The sequence below is a fragment of the Recurvomyces mirabilis genome (assembly GCF_035927965.1).
Source record: "Recurvomyces mirabilis strain CCFEE 5264 chromosome Unknown scaffold_7, whole genome shotgun sequence".
In the NCBI taxonomy this organism is placed as follows: Eukaryota; Fungi; Ascomycota; class Dothideomycetes; order Mycosphaerellales; family Teratosphaeriaceae; genus Recurvomyces; species Recurvomyces mirabilis.
Genome location: NW_027041941.1, coordinates 529,284 through 544,963, shown reverse-complemented (window position 1 = coordinate 544,963; position 15,680 = coordinate 529,284). Strand labels below are relative to the sequence as shown.

The window sequence follows — 15,680 nt, the reverse complement described above, 5'->3', positions numbered from 1 at the left end:
TGAGAGACATATCCTGCATCACCACTGGTAACTCGAAGGAGAGCATAGCATATTCACCAACCATGGCACAAGACCCGCGAGCATTACTACAAAAGGTAGGCACGATCACCCCACCATGTACTAGCAGATGTCAGGATATTAATGCTATATACCACAGGCCGACAAAGCCGCAGCCGGCGCAGGAGGCGGCTTCTCCCTCTTCGGAGGACGCACAGAGAAGTACGAAAATGCTGTGGACCTCTATACTCAAGCCGCCAACGCCTTTCGACTACAACGAGACCTCCCAGCCGCCGGTCAGACCTTCGAGAAAGTCGCCGAACTACAACGAAGTAAGCTGAACGAACCGGATGATGCCGCGAACTCGATGGTGGAGGCGTTCAAGAGCTATAAGAAAGACGAGCCGGAGAGTGCAGCAAGGTGTCTAGATCAGGCGATTAATCATTACACTATGAAGGGCAACTTTCGACGGGCAGCGACACAGAAACAGCAATTAGCAGAGCTATTTGAGGTGGAAGTGGGCGACCAGAAGAGAGCGTGTGAAGCGTATGAGACAGCGGCAGGGTGGTTCGAGGCAGACAATGCAGAAGCGTATGTTCATACGATGTGGACGTCTGGAAGATACAGGATCGGGCTGACAGTATTTTGAACGCAGGCTCGCAAACAAACTCTACCTAAAAGTAGCCGACCTTTCTGCACTAGAAAAGGACTACTACAAATCCATCTCCCACTACGAACGCGTCGCCAAGTCCAGCATAAACAACAACCTGATGAAATGGAGCGTAAAAGAATATCTCCTCAAAGCTGGGATCTGCCACCTCTGTACCGCCGACATGGTAGCTTCGAATCGGGCGTTGGAGAGTTATCGGGATCTAGATCCGGCGTTTGCGCAGACGAGGGAGCATCAGCTTTTGGTGGATCTGACGGAGAGTGTGGATGAGGGTGATCAGGAGAAGTTTGCGGATAAGTTGTTTCAGTTTGATCAGATGAGCAAGTTGGATAAGTGGAAGACGACACTTTTGTTGAGGGTGAAGGAAGGGATCGAGGAGAAGGGAGAGGACTTTTCATGATTGCTGTGCGGTATGACGAGTGAGTAATTTCTTCAAGGTGTCCTGGACCTTCAGCTGAGGACGTCTATTCTGTGGAAGCCGTACTGTGGCGTAACGTAGCATGCGGCTTGTCGATCACGGTGTTCAGTAAGTATCTTATGTCCGGCCGGAGGAGGTCGTGGCGTTTTGAACAGGTAGTCCTTGTCGACCGTGACCATGCAAAAGTAATGCGCTGTGGTACACGTATCGGTCTTACGGTAGAGGACCAATGTCCGTAGTCCCAGATGCCAAGAAAGCCAAAAGTCGTCCCTCAATGATTATGTGCATGCAGCAGCCGGATGGACCTTGCGAAGTGCCTGTTGTCAAGCGCTTAGTAGAAGTGAAGGAGACTTTCAAACGTCAAATACAGTTTTATGTGCTATGATACCGATTTGCTGCCCAGTGGGTTGTGTCACCGGTATATCATTGTTAGGACGGACGCCGTCCGAATGATAAGGTTTACGCGGATAGAGTCTATGGAGCCAAGTCACTGACTTCAGAACTGAACGAGCAGGCGATCGAGTGGTACGGACATGTAGGATCATCCCGAAAAACATAAAGCGCGCGAAGACTATACATTAGCTCATCCTCCTTTTCACGGCTCTATAATAGCTACATCCCATCTCGTATCTCAGTTCATCATATACTACTCGTTGAGATGGTTGGGTCAGTCTCAGAACAAGTCACCCTCGTCGCTATCATTCATCCGGCTGAGGGTAAAGTGAAGAGAGTATGCTATGCCCTCCGAGGTCTTGCGAGCCTGGCGAACTGACATGAACGCCTCCTTCCAGCTCCGCGAATTTATGCACGAGAGCATTGAAAAAATGCGAGCCAACGAGCCCGGCTGTCTCCAATTTCAAGTTCTTGAAGAAGCTGAAGAAGGCGAGGATGGCAGCAAGGAGCTCCGTATGGTGCTTGTTGAGCTGTAGGTGATTTCAAAATCGCGCCTCTGTCCAATACTGACGATTATCCTCAGTTACGAGAGTAGAGAGGCACTGGATTTTCATCGCCGGCAGCGGAACTATGCCAAAGTATTCCAGACCATTCAGGAGGAAGGGCTGATGAAGGCTATGCCTGACATGATTGTGCTGAAGGGGACTGGCGGGTTTCGCGACATGCAATAGAATTGATCGAATCTCTTTTGCCACGTCAGGCCGAGTCGGCACACCGACCATTTGCATTACACGTCTCCCTGAGGAGTCGTGACGGAGCCAGGAAGCAGACTTCTCCATGGGCCCGCCATGATCATTCCCCTGCTGGTGTATCGAACTCGAGCCACAGCAACAGTTTCGGTCTTCCGAGGCCACCTGGGACTGACGGACATGGTCGCTTTCGCTTCGCATTTGCGAATGGCGTAGTCGTGACTCTTCTTCGGAAGCGACCTGATTTGAGCATTTCAGGGCAAAGTTAGTGATCAAAATCTTCTGCAGTCCTTGATTTCATCTCAACCCTTCTTGCTTTCCGCCTCTGCCTTTGACATGACAACAGCAGCATCCGTCTTCTGGATCGGTGCCGCAGTCAAAGCCTGCTGTGCCGGTACTTTGGTGTCTGCAGTCTTGCCCGATCCAAATATGGCCTCTCTTACGCCCCAAAGCGCACCTTTTCCAGATCCCTGGTTCTTCGTGCCCGCAACCTGTTCCTTCGCGTCCCTTAGATCACTTAATATAGCCTCACTGATAACATTGTCCTTCGTCTCGACATGTTTCTGCTGAAATCCCCCAGCTTTCTCTTCTTGTTCTCGTTGAAGTTCTGGCTGAAAGGCTGAATATGCTGTGAACACCCCGAAGACACCAGCCATCAGCACGCCAAGATTCACATACGTCCTTGATGCCATGCCGTGGAATGTGGTTTGAGAGACAAATTACATGGCGATGCAATGTTTATAGACGGGCGGAGGATCCGTGCTTGCCGCAACGCCTCGGTCCAAGCTCAGGAACAAGTGAATGAATGTCGACTGTATCGACATTAGACCGTGATGCATTTCAACTTCTCGCAGCCATGATAATTGCCAGCAGACGGGCTGGCATCGCCGCCGAGCGCTGGCTTCTGCTGAGCCCCCGGGCACTGACCGTAGCCCGCCAAGCTAGTGATACATCCCTTCCAAAGCGACCGAAAGTCACTCGAGATGCCAATCGTCATATCGATATATCGGACCTTCTTTCGAAGCCTACATGGTCTGTAGCATCTCTGTTGCCTTCCGAGGATGCCTCGTCCACTACTCCAGTGATAAGCTCCAAGCAACTGCATCACTTGCTTCGTCTGTCGGCACTTCCATCACCAACAGGTCCCGAGGAAGAACAACGCATGCTCTCAACCTTGTCCTCACAGCTGCACTTTGTAAAGGAGATCCAGAAAGTTGACACTTCTGGTGTTGAGCCTCTACAGAGTCTTCGAGACGAAACAGCCGAGGGCGAGAAGGAGGCAGAGCTCGGTCTTGATGCACTGAAAGATGCTTTGGCGAAGGAGGAAGTGCGAGGTAGTGGAAGGAGAGGAAGGCTTAGGAGGACGAAGAGTCCACCGAGGGCGGATGAGGAGAAGTGGGATGTGCGGAGTACGGCTGGCAAGAAGACTGGGAGATATTTCGTTGTTGAAGGAGGCCCAAAGGTACCTTGAACTGGGCTGGGCACATCACAGAATCGTGAAGGGCCTAGACTATCCTATGCTTCGGCTTATATTGGACTCTCTCAGCCATGCACCGAGGATCGGTACGTTTGACATTTACCAATCATATGCACTGTAGTACACGAAAAAGTGAGCTTGAATGATCTTTGTTGAGGTATGTCAAACTAGACTAATGTACAGTAGGTTCGCTCCGCTGCCAAAGAAGAGTGCATAGGTATTCCTACATTGTGCATTCCTAGGACTGCCAGCAGGCTCATACAGAAGCACCATCCAGCTGAAACTTTTCTGCCTCCCAAACGCAAGCAGTAACTCCAACATAGCTGAGGGTCAACAAGCTCTACTGAGACGAAATCGCCTGAGTTGAGAGTCCTCGCTCATGAACATCATCACCGTCATCAGCCAGTCTCATAATAATAGCAGAAACGCAGCAAAGAAAAGAAACCTGTAGCAAAAGGGCACATGCATCGCCATAATCTATAATATCATCATTCATCCGATTACCAGGAAAAGGTCTGTCATGGACACTTTTCCGATGGCTGAAATCTCTCAAGATAAAACCTCGAAAATCCTCTTTGTGTGCTGCGTACCGCCTGGAGAAGGCAACCGCAGCATTTGTTACTTTGTATCCTGAGCGGTGAGACTCTGGAATGACGAGTACCATGTTCAAGTGATCTCGGAGTGGCCGTTCACCCGTGGTTTCCCCACTGGTCTTGCATTCAGGTGTCGCACTTCCTACAGCACCACCACTAGAGTATCCTTACGTAGCGCCAGAAGATGTACGAGAATCGGGTTGAGGCTTGCTTGAGCGAGCGGATCCGTCGCCTCCAGGTGTTGAGCCGAAAGAGTCAGAACCCTGAGAGTCAGCGCCCGGAGACGCAGAGCCTGCACCATCTGCACCACCTGCACTACTTGCTGAACTGGAAGGAAGACTGCCTGCTGGATTCGTGCCGTAGCTCTTGCTGGATTTTGGAGGAGCTTGGGAATTGGGACCCATGCCGTTGTTCGAGCCAGCGCCGCCTGCATTACCTCCAAAGCTGCCGTCACTGCCTCCTCCTCCGACTCCCAGCTCATCGTCACCTGAGCTGCCTCCGCCATAGCTGTTGTCACCAGCACCACCCCCGGGAAGACTATTGTCGCCATAATACGAGCGTTGACTGGTAGTAGATTTGCTGTATGGACTGGGCGTACCTGTGCCCCCGGAATTGTAAGGATCGCTAGAGCCGCCCGGGGTGTACGGGTTGCCGCCCTCTCCATTGGTATCATACCCGCCTTCACCTGGATCGCTGCTGCCTTCGCCAGGGTCGGCATCGCCTCCGAGACCATCACCACCTTGAGCGTTCTTCCCATCCATTCCGCCGTCACTACCACCGCTGTAGCCACCGAGACCACTTGTGCCTCCCTGGCTCGAACCCCCCGAAAAGCCATCATCGGAGTCAGAGAACAGATCAGTCTGACCAGCTCCGCCATATATACCATCAGGGTTCAGCCCAAACCCTTGGCCATTCGAACCTTGACCGAAGCTCTGATCGCCACCCTGACCATAGCCCTGCTGACTACTACCCTGGCCCCCGCTAGAGCCTGCGCCAGACATAGGCGGTTTTGAGCTAGCTCCACCAGAGTACGCCTTATCAGTAGCCGGAGAGGTACCAGAGCTACCAGTCTGTGGGTCACTTGAGCCTAGGTCGGAAGATGCACTACTCTCATCATCGCCAGCAGCGCCAGACATTGGGTTTGACATGCTGCTCGAGCCGGAAGATGCTTTGTGCTTAGAGCCACTTGAGCCGCCAGCGAGGCTGTTGGGATCACTTCCAGCGCTTGCAGTGTCCTGGCTTGCGGAATTCACGGAGCCAGCAGCCGATGCACCGCCTGCGTTGGAGGCGGAGCTTGAGCTGTAGCTAGAACCACTACCACCACCAGGGGCTTGACGGGGAATGTTGCGCTTCTTTGAGTTGGGGTCGGTCGAGCCTGTCCCAACACTGCCATCGCTGCTAGACTTCTGGCTTGTCTTAGATCGACTGCTGCCGCCACCGCTGCCGCTGACAGTGACACTGGAAACAGGATGAGGCTCGCTCCCTGGACCACTAGATACGCCAGGTCCATTGGGCAGTCTTGAGCCACCCTCTTCACCATAATCCGGGAGCTGCGAGCTCTTCTGGCTCGCACCATTTAGGCCACCAAGTCCGGAGTTATCATTGCCTTGGGCATATTGACCAGCGCTGTTGGCTCCTAGCGAATCGCTTCCTGCTCCTCCTGCACTATATTTGTCATCGCCAGCGCCTCCGCCCAAGCCATTTGCAGCTGGGTCGTACTGATCCGAACCGAGCGATGAAGCTGGATTGTGCGTACCAGAAGAGGGCTTGCCATATGGATTGAGACTGCCGGTAGAATCTTGACCAGCCAAGCCTTGAGGACCGCTCTGACCGCCATACTTTTGGTCCATTCCTGTGGGATCATAGTCATTGTTAGGTCCGTAATCATCGTCAGATGCGCTTTTGTCAGTCGGATCGTCATATCCATTGCCTCCGAGACCACCATCTCCAGCATCACCGTATTTGGACGCTGGTTTAGATCCTGCTTCCTGACCATCGCCGCTGTAAGGATCCTCATCCTGAGTCGGATCATTGTACGCGTTCTTGTCGCCATTTGGACCAGTGCCAGTCGTACCGGCGTACGAATTCTTGCCACTCTGCTGACCGGTACCCGTTGCGCCACCAAGCGAGTCATTGGGGTCGCCCGTGCCCGAACCCTGGCTGTAGGGATCATCAATGGGGGCTGTCGTCGTGGAGGACAGAACACCAAAGCTGGGCTTCCTACTCTTTGTGCTCCCCTGATTGGGGTCGATTGGGGGTGGGCCTGCACTGCCTTCCATAGGATTACTGCTTATGGGATCTTCGGCGGCTGGAGGGTACTCGGGACTACTGTCAGGGTACGGGGGGTCTTGGTCGCCACCAGGAGTCGAATGCCTACTGATACCGCCATGGTTCGCAGGTAAACTGCTGTTTGTGCTAGAGCCTGCACCTGTCCCAGCATCTGTTCCAGAGGGACTACCACCTCCAACGGGCTGATAGAATGGGCCACGAGCGAAGACGTTCAAGCGAGCGAAGAACGATTTCTTGGCCGGTTCGATGGTATGGGTTACTGGAGTCACTGAAGTGTCCGAGGTCGAAATGGCAGTTGGAGCGGCCTGGACGGTGACCGTGACCAGAGTCGTGGGAGCTGGAGCTGTGGTGGGAAGGGACGACGTGGCGGATGCCAATGGGATCGTGATGGACGGCGTGAGAGTCGTGGTGGGGACTACCATTGGAGAAGAAGTTTGGGAGGAGACAGTGGCGGATGTCGAGGGGGTGCTGACGCTGGAATGAGAGGCCTTGTGCTGCTCAGCGTCGACATGCTGCTTATAGGCGTAGGTGCCCAGACCAATGATTGCTGCGGACACTATCGCCAGCGCCACCACGGTCATGCAAATGTAGCGGCATATACGAGACTTGCTCTGGTTCGAGCGCCACTTCGGCTCTATCATAGCGGACCCCATCCACGTCTTCTCCTTGTTGGGTTTCTGGGATGACGGATCGTTGACAGTGTTGTTATTCAGAGTGGTGAAGAAAGTTGAAATGTTGTTGGCGGAAGGAGAAGTGTTGCTACCACCAGTAGATGACCAGTTGCTATTATGGACTGGATTGCTGATCTTGGTCGGTGATGAAAGAGGAATGGTTTCGAACGGGTGGGAGCCAGGTATGTATACCTTCTCGCCCTTCCCATCATCAGCTCCCACAAGCCCTTCACCGAGAACCACAGGCCTGCCAGCACTACCCGACACGTCAACATCCTCCTGCCCCTGACGTGGAAGCTGCAAAGCCTCCGTGAAAGACAGCTGCGACTTCTGCGACTCTGATCGTGCTAGCCCATGTTCCCGCGCTGGCCCAAAGCGTTGGCGGAAGCCGTGCCTTCTTGCTTGTGGAGCTCGGGAGAGTGCAGGGTTCGAGATATATGCGTCTTGGAACCTGGGGTCGGAAAGCAGCTGGGGGTCATCTGAGCCTTCTTGTGGGATTGGGTAGGAGATGCGTTGATTCGCCGTGTTGGCCCTGCCATGTGCGCCTATGCTGCTTTTCGTGCTGGCAGAACGAGAGAGATAGCCTGTGTCTGCTGCTGCTGAGGTTGTGTGTGGTGCGTTGGCCAAAGGGGCAGGCTCGAAGCCTTCTGATCTCGACCTGAAGCTTGGTTGGCGAGAGGGCAGCTGCGCGACCAGCGAGGCGTCTGGGTCACGCTGCCGGAAATGGACAAGTCGATCTACATCGTCTATGCTTGCTCGTGGTGTGGAAGACCTGCTCGTATGGTCCTCCATCTTGATCTCTCCGGGCTCGACGTCCGGGACACCAGCTATTGTATATGGGTTGCTGTCTCCGTGGAACATCACACCCGCCTTGGTCTCGGCAGCCGTGGTGAAGCTAGCGACGCTGGCTTGTGCAGTAGGCATCTTAATCTCAGCGCCATACATCTTCGCCGCATCTACAGCTCTACCCTTGCTTGGAGGTGATATAGTCGCGCTATTGGCGGTCCAAACATGAGCATCCGAATCTCCGCTCTCGCGTTCCGGATTGCGTTCAGGCGAGTAGATGGACGAAGTCATACTATGTGCCGAGACTGAGCGAGAGAGTGGATGGGCTGTATGAGCATCAGCCGCCTTAGTAGCAGTAGAAGCAGATCGCCGAACGCCTTCAGGAATTTCGTCCATCCTTCCAAGCTCGATGGCAGAACGATTAAGGTTTCTCTGCCGCAGACGATCGCTGGTATCGGTATGTGGAGGGTGCCCAATAGCAACAGAAATCCTCTTGTCGTCCGTCGGTCTGGTATCTGAGGTTATTGCAGGAGTGGGGGAAGAGGTCGAAGGTCCGTCTGTCTTGTACCCGAGCGATCTCCAGAGGAAGGTTGACATTGATTAGTCTGATCCACTATGGGTATGCGAGGCTCATATCTATGTATCGAAATGAAATGCTAGCACATATCGTGACCGGCCTTAGCTTCGTATGCTCGGTATCCATTAGCACGATGGAGATGCATGGCTTTGTTAAATCAGATGAGCCACTGATATGGCTTTTCTTTCTCATGACAACCCTTCCAATCCATGCTGAAGCACTCTGGTGCTCCTATGAAACGCATGAGGGAGAGCAGAAGACATTTATGGCTCCTAGTCAGCTACGTGGCCATCAAGCAAGCCCTCGGCTTGTGCATGGGGGTTACAGAACTCCAGCATAGCAATCCCTGATCCCATGAGTACCTTTATCAGCAGTCGCTTGTTCGGCATACGATGAGATGAGGGAGGTGGTAGTTGCGTTGGGGATAGTGAAATGGAATTTGTTGTACGAGTCTATAATGACTGAACGAAAGCGGGGCAGTGAATCGAGATGATCCAGATGAATGAGGATGAAAGACTGTGAGACACGATGTGAGAGTTGATGCGTAGTAATACATCTCGTTAAAACGATAAACCTGCTGATCTTACCCCTTACCCCTTTCTTCATTCCCAACCATCCCTGCGTCCAGCATCATCTACTCAGTCAGAGCACGCCTCACCAGGCACGCCACAGAAATTGATCAGGCCACCCTTCTTCGTCGAAGTCGGCTTCGCGGCAGCGTTGAGCTGCGATGCTGGTGGTGTGGCAGTAGAAGTCACCGTTGTGAAGCCCGAGCTGTCAAGCCAAGTCTTCTCGCCCACCGAGATCGTGTGATGTGATGCCTTTGTGCTCGAGCTATTTATAACAGCAGGAGCCGTCGAAGTAAGGAGAGCCGAGCCAGCGGACGCCATGTTCGGGACTCCGACCATGATGGTGGCTGTCGATGCGTAGGAGAGCGTGCTCGTCGATGGCAGGAGGCGGAAGAAGGAAGTGTCTGACTCTGTCAAGTACGAGATTATCCTGGACTCAACGGTAGTGTGAACAGTCGATGCCACAGTCAAGATACCAGAACCCGGAGGCGTGGAAGTCGATGTAACAGTCGTGCTTGAGATCTCAGTCGCTCGGATGGGTGCAAAGCCAGCAGCTATGCTGCGCGTTGCTGTGACAGTAACAGTAGCAAAGGCCGTCGCAGTAGTTGTTGCTGTAGTCGAGCGAACAGAGAGCGGAGAGATCTGAGAAGGGGTCTCAGCAATCGAGCTCGGAAGTTGAGTTTGCGGAGGAGCAGGACTACGAACCGGTCTTTGGGCGCTAAGGTAAGTAGCAACCACTCCAGCCATAATAGCGAGCACCGCAAGAATACCAGTTACAGCACAGCCGATGATGATGTAGCGTCGCTTCCTGCTCTGCTTAGGTCGGTTATGCAAGTCGGGCTTCGTCTGATGTGCTTCTGCGTCGTTGAAGCGGCGGAGCTCAGCGTTGACTGCTGACTCGTACTGAGGTGGAAAGTCCTCTAGTGGGATATCTTGAAAGGCTTCCTTCTCGGAACGTGGTGCAATGGTATGAGACATGGTCATTGTCGCTGAGTCCAGACTCTGCCGATAGTGGTTCTTTGTTCTTGGTGTGGCTGTTGTCAGATTTGGTATGCGACGAGATGCTGCGACCAGCGTAGCAGTGTAGACAATATAGAGTAGAGAGACTGATGAAAGACATAATCGAAATGGACTGTGTGAAGAGTTTTGTAGAAATGCTTGCCAATAATGTTATTGAGATCAATTGTGGTCAACGACAATGGCATTGTAAGCATAGCACCAAGTCGGTGCGTCAATAAGTGGGATTTCTGATGGTCTTACGTATGAGAGTGGTTATTGAGAGGTCAATAAGCCGTGTGAGGTTCGACAGAGGCGGTGTGATTCCAAGGGTCCCCACGAGCGGCTCTGGTTGTGCATTTCGCTCATTCCAAAGCATACTGTTGGATATTAAAAGACACTGCGGTTGGTCCCTTGTCTTCTGGACGGACAGTACAATCGTGTTTGACAGGCACTCCGCTGGGTAGGCAATCGAGCCAACAGCAGTCAGCTCTCGACTTGCACCATAATATGGGCGTGTTCAAGGTCGGCTTCCATACTGTAAGGCTTGTATATATTCTGCGATTGCTTCCTGTATGTCGATGTTGCCTGCCACTCGAACTATTCGGCGTGGTCGATGGATCCACAGATTCGAATACAACTTCGGGCCTGTGGGATGCCGTTATTTGGCGTCATGAGGGAGTGAGGTTGAAATTGAACGAGGAGGAAGAGGAAATCGAGCGGCACGTGAAAGGCAGGGATCATGAACGGCGCGCGGGCCGAACCTCGGCGAGCGGCAGATGTGGACGCGACTCTCAGCGCGTGGGATAGATATGTTCCAGATGGGAATATGAGTGTGAAGAGTAACGCTTAGTCGTGCTGTGGAGGATTGAACAACGATGCGGGTGCATATACGATCACCTGCTGGTACGGAACATATACGATGAACATCTCCCAACTTTCAGTCGGCCAAAGAATCCAGCTCGCCGACAACCGCATTGCGACTATCCGATTTGCGGGAGCAACACATTTCCAAACTGGTGACTGGATTGGTGTAGAGCTTGACGAGCCCAGCGGAAAGAACGATGGCTCCGTCAAGGGGGAGCGGTACTTCGACTGCGAAGCGAATCATGGCATGTTCTTGCGACCATCCGGTGTGAAGCAAGTGATTGAGGACGTGAAGCCGAAGACTGCTGCGAGAGCTACGAATGGTGTTGCTGGGGGGAGTAGTAGGCCGAGCAGTGTGCACACTGGGGTCAACGGGCTAAGAAGGGAGGCTGTCGAAGGACCAGGGAGGAGGGCAAGTGGCATTGGTGGAAGTCCTACACCTGGTGCACGACTGGGCACTGGTCTGAGGAGTCCTACGAAGTCGCCCACGAAGCAGTTGGGAAGCAATGGAGCTACGTCGAGCACATCTACGTCACGGACCAATACTCCATCTGCTAAGGGCAGACCGAGCATTGCTGGTCCAGCGGCAGGGAGCCCTCGACAGAGTCTTGCTCCTCCGAGCACGACAGCCAGAAGGACATCGACTTTACCAGGAGCGGCTACAGCAGCTCCTGCACGATCTAGTAGGCCTTCACTTGCTCCATCAAGCACTTCAGGCAGAGTCCCACCAGGCAGAACAGCACCAACACGTGCTCCAGCTCCGCGGCCTCCGCAAGGACCACGTATGAGCTCGACGAATGAAGAAACAGCCGACAATGACAGTGAAAGGCCGAGCTTACGATCGCCGAGGACAGAGAGCTCTCTGCCAAGCCAGCAGGAAGATCAAGAAGAAGTGGAAGACGAACCTGCCAAGCCCAGCTTCGCACCGCCTCCTATACCTCCAGATCCACCACAACAGACTACCCGATCTCGTCGACCTTCGTCACCAACTGCAGCATCAATACACTCTCAGCGAACCATGCGAAGTACAGCCGCCTCGCATCGGCAGATTGAAGAGCTCGAAGCCAAAGTTCGATTACTAGAACGTAAGCGGATGGAAGACCGTGAGCTTAAGAAGCACATGGAGCAGGCGCAACAAGAACGAGATCAGTACAAAGGCATCATTGAGAAGCTGCAGAATAAGTATCGCCCTCAACAACAGGAATTAGGTGAGTTGAAGCAGGCATTATCGGAAGCCGAGAAGCGTTTCACAGATGTCGAGGCCATCCAGGCCGAGCATGACAGTATCATGGAGCTGGCTACACTGGATCGTGAGATGGCGGAGGAGAAGGCGGAAGGTATGCAAGCTGAGCTTGAGGCATTACGGGCGAAGAACGAGGAGATGGAGCTCGAGCTGGAGATCTTGAAGGATGAGAATTCGGATCTCGGCAAGGAGATGAGTCCTGAAGAGCGGACGAGTGCGGGCTGGGCGCAGATGGAGAAGAGTAATGAGAGACTGCGCGATGCACTTCTACGGCTGCGAGATATCACGGAAGACAAGGAAGAAGAACTTAAGGAGCGGATCAGCGACTTAGAGGAACAGGTACAGAGTGTGGATTCTTTGCAGAATACCTTCAATGACACGAAAGAGAGACTGCTACGCAGCGAAGCTGATACGAACGATCTCCGGCAGCAACTTGAAGTGGCGCTCGAGTCCGACGAGATGATAGAGGAGCTCACCGAACGCAATGGCAGATTAGACAACCAGGTTTCTGCCCTTCGAACCACAGTCGAAGAACTTGAAGACCTCCGCGACATCAACGACGAGCTGCAGGTGAACTACTCCGAGCAAGAGAAACAGCTCCAAGAAGAAATCGACTTCAAGGACTCCCTTCTCCTCGACCGCGAACGAACGTCCAAACAACAGCAGTCCGCGCTTGACGAGGCGGACTACACGGTGACCCGTTACCGCGACCTCGTGAGCCAGATGCAATCGCATCTCGCAGACATGCAGGCTAGTAAGCAGCTCTCGGAAGCTGAAGCAGCAGACCTCAACAGCAAGTCCCGCGCCATGATCGATCTAAACATGAAGTTGCAGTCGTCCGCTGCTAAGACGCAAGTCAAGACTATCGACCTCGAGCTCAGGAAACTGGAGGCGCAAGAGGCGAGCGAGCATCTGGCTATTGTGCAACTTTTCCTTCCGGACGCTTTTACGAGTGAGAGGGATAGTGTTCTTGCTCTGCTGCGGTTCAAGCGGCTGGCTTTCAAGGCTGCGTTGGTCAAGGGATTTGTGCAGGAGAGAGTAGCGTGTTTTGGTGCGAGAGGCGACGAAGAGGATGTTTTCGCCGCGCTGGATGTTTGCGACAAACTCACCTGGATCGCGTCCATGAGCGAGCGTTTCATCAATTCGATTTGTTCTTGCTCCGTGGAGGAGTTCGCAAGGTATGAGAGTGCTTTGTATGAACTCGAGCCTGTGGAACGGGCGCTGAACGGGTATATTGATGGGTTGAGAAGGGAGGAGGTGGATGAGAGTGTTATGGCGGAGGAGCTGCAGAGGTCGATTGCCGTTATGGAGCACCTTGCGGGCATCCATATCAAGGAGGATCTGGCGAGCCATGCTGATATGCTTGCTATGAGGACGAGTTGTTTACAGAGTTGGATGGAGAGTTGTGCTACCGCGCTTGGGGTTATCAGGACTATGGTGCAGGATCATATTCGCAGGCCTCGCGCTGAGAGAGAAGATGGAGACGAGGATGAAGGGACTGATGAAGATGAGGATGCTGCAACTTCGGATCTCATGTTCATCCTCAACCGCGCCGAGGCCCTCATCTCCAGCGCCCGGAACGCTAAAGTCATGGCGGGCAAGACTCATCGCGCACTGGGTGATCTGCAAGCTCGATCTCTCACGCTGGAAATTCCCCACACCTCCGCCTTCGACGAGGCCGAGAGTGTCGCTGTTCTCGTGGCAACCTATACCCGCCAAGCAGGCTCAGCCCTCCAACATCTCTTCGGGGAAGAAGGTCGTAACGACCCGTTCACCTCTGAAGAAGTCTCCAGCATCTTAGCCCGAGCAGCCACCACTGTCTTCGAGTTGAGGGAGGCGGAAGCAGGACCCTTCTCAACCCTCGCCTCTCGTCTCCGTGAGCTCCAAGATCAGCTCTCTGACCTCGCAGCCGTGCCCACGGATCTAGATAATACGATCGAATTCGAACGGGCCCCAGCACCCTGGGTCGCGCGATCGAACGACTTGCGGAGGAAGAAGGATAACACGATCGATACCGAGGCCGAGCTTGCGCGCAGTCGAGACCGTGCTCGGGAGTTCGAGGGCGCGGTGCAGGCGAAGGAAACGGAGCTCGAGGAGCAGAGCTTGAGGATTGAGATGCTGGAAGCTAGGATGAGGGAGGCTGGGAAGCGGTCTATCAAGATCGCCGAGCTGGAGAAACTGGTTGAGGAGGCGAGAGAGAAGGAGAGGATGGCGAGGAAGGAGGTTGAGAGGGTTAGAAGGGAGGGCGCGCTGCAGATGGAGAGTGTTAGGGGTGAGATGGAACGTTTGGTAGGCGACGACGGGGGCCGTGGTGGTAAGAGCAAGGATGTGGCAATTGACAGTGACGCTATGGGTGCTGGAGCGAGTATGGTGATGAGGAGGCAGGAAGTCAAGATCGAGGGCTTGGAGGGCGCGGTGAGGTATCTGCACGATGAAAATCATCGCTTGCGTCTTCCGGGTCCGGACTCCCCACTCTCTTTACGAGGGAAGCTGGACTGGCTACACGAACCTCTCACCAAACCACCCACAAAAGTGGAGAAGAAGAGACTTGCTCTCCGAAAGGAAGGCCGAGATGTCTTGAGCAGGATGCTTGCCCTGGCCTCAGAGCCACAAGTCGTGGATCTGAGTAAGCTGAAGGAGAATAAGCTTGCTTGGAGGCCTAAGAAGGAGGTCCCGAGGTGGCGGGTTGCTGTTAGGAAGGAGGAGTGGGCTGCCTTGAAGGGGTGGGGAGGGGATGTTGCAAAGAAGGATATGGGGAATGTGCATAGAGTGCCGCGAAGAGAGGTAGTGGCTTAGTATGCCGAATACAGATGTCTCTCATGCATTCCTATGATCCTCCTTTGCCTTGGCTGGGCGGTGGTCTACTGGAGGGTGACGCGGTAGCTCTCGATGGCTTAGCGCAGTTGAGACAAGAACGTATCTGCTTCATGGTCATCCCCACCGCCCGACACGCTACAGGACACACTGACGGCCCTTAGACTAGCTATCGAGACATCAACATCGTGGGAGACTTCCACGCTGGAGTAGTGATATCCCCGTCATCCTCAGCATGCCTTAGTCATACTGACGGTCTTCATGGTAGCTACTACGACATAGATATTGCAAGGGATCTGGACACCATGGCAGACGCCATTCCCAGTAGCCTCAAAACTGTTGATACGCTGACTGGCGTTATGGTGGCTATAAGCATATACGAGAGAAACCGTTACAGTAGATAGTGAATTCTCCGCGGCGTCCAAGCTATCTTGATATACTGGCAGCCCTTAAGATAGCCATCAAGGTATAGATACTGCGGAGATCTCGAAACTATAGATCTCGTCATCCCCATTGTCCCTACAGTTTTTTAAACGTTAACGGGCGTTGAGGTGGCTGTACGGTCATAGAT

General features: G+C 53.6%; 6 protein-coding genes across 6 annotated transcripts; 3 read left to right on the top strand and 3 right to left on the bottom strand.

Annotated features, from left to right (window-relative positions):
* Positions 1–62: 62 nt before the first annotated feature.
* SEC17 (vesicular-fusion protein S17) lies at positions 63–1,067 on the top strand (the record flags this gene model as incomplete). The annotated part of the gene is made up of 3 exons (XM_064836120.1): positions 63–95; positions 158–588; positions 653–1,067. The coding sequence occupies 3 exons, from the start codon at positions 63–65 to the stop codon at positions 1,065–1,067; spliced, it is 879 nt and encodes a 292-aa protein (XP_064696329.1).
* Positions 1,068–1,858: 791 nt separating this feature from the next.
* LTS14_003414 (uncharacterized protein) lies at positions 1,859–2,209 on the top strand (the record flags this gene model as incomplete). Its single annotated transcript, XM_064836119.1, has 2 exons — positions 1,859–2,010; positions 2,062–2,209. The coding sequence occupies 2 exons, from the start codon at positions 1,859–1,861 to the stop codon at positions 2,207–2,209; spliced, it is 300 nt and encodes a 99-aa protein (XP_064696328.1).
* A 320-nt stretch (positions 2,210–2,529) lies between these two features.
* LTS14_003413 (uncharacterized protein) lies at positions 2,530–2,919 on the bottom strand (the record flags this gene model as incomplete). Its single annotated transcript, XM_064836118.1, has 1 exon — positions 2,530–2,919. One exon carries the CDS (start codon positions 2,917–2,919, stop codon positions 2,530–2,532), a length of 390 nt encoding a protein of 129 aa, XP_064696327.1.
* A 1,545-nt stretch (positions 2,920–4,464) lies between these two features.
* Positions 4,465–8,334, bottom strand: LTS14_003412 (uncharacterized protein; the record flags this gene model as incomplete). The annotated part of the gene is made up of 1 exon (XM_064836117.1): positions 4,465–8,334. The coding sequence occupies one exon, from the start codon at positions 8,332–8,334 to the stop codon at positions 4,465–4,467; it is 3,870 nt and encodes a 1,289-aa protein (XP_064696326.1).
* Positions 8,335–9,258: 924 nt separating this feature from the next.
* On the bottom strand, positions 9,259–10,167 carry LTS14_003411 (uncharacterized protein; the record flags this gene model as incomplete). The annotated part of the gene is made up of 1 exon (XM_064836116.1): positions 9,259–10,167. One exon carries the CDS (start codon positions 10,165–10,167, stop codon positions 9,259–9,261), a length of 909 nt encoding a protein of 302 aa, XP_064696325.1.
* A 940-nt stretch (positions 10,168–11,107) lies between these two features.
* LTS14_003410 (uncharacterized protein) lies at positions 11,108–15,091 on the top strand (the record flags this gene model as incomplete). Its single annotated transcript, XM_064836115.1, has 1 exon — positions 11,108–15,091. The coding sequence occupies one exon, from the start codon at positions 11,108–11,110 to the stop codon at positions 15,089–15,091; it is 3,984 nt and encodes a 1,327-aa protein (XP_064696324.1).
* Positions 15,092–15,680: the final 589 nt, after the last annotated feature.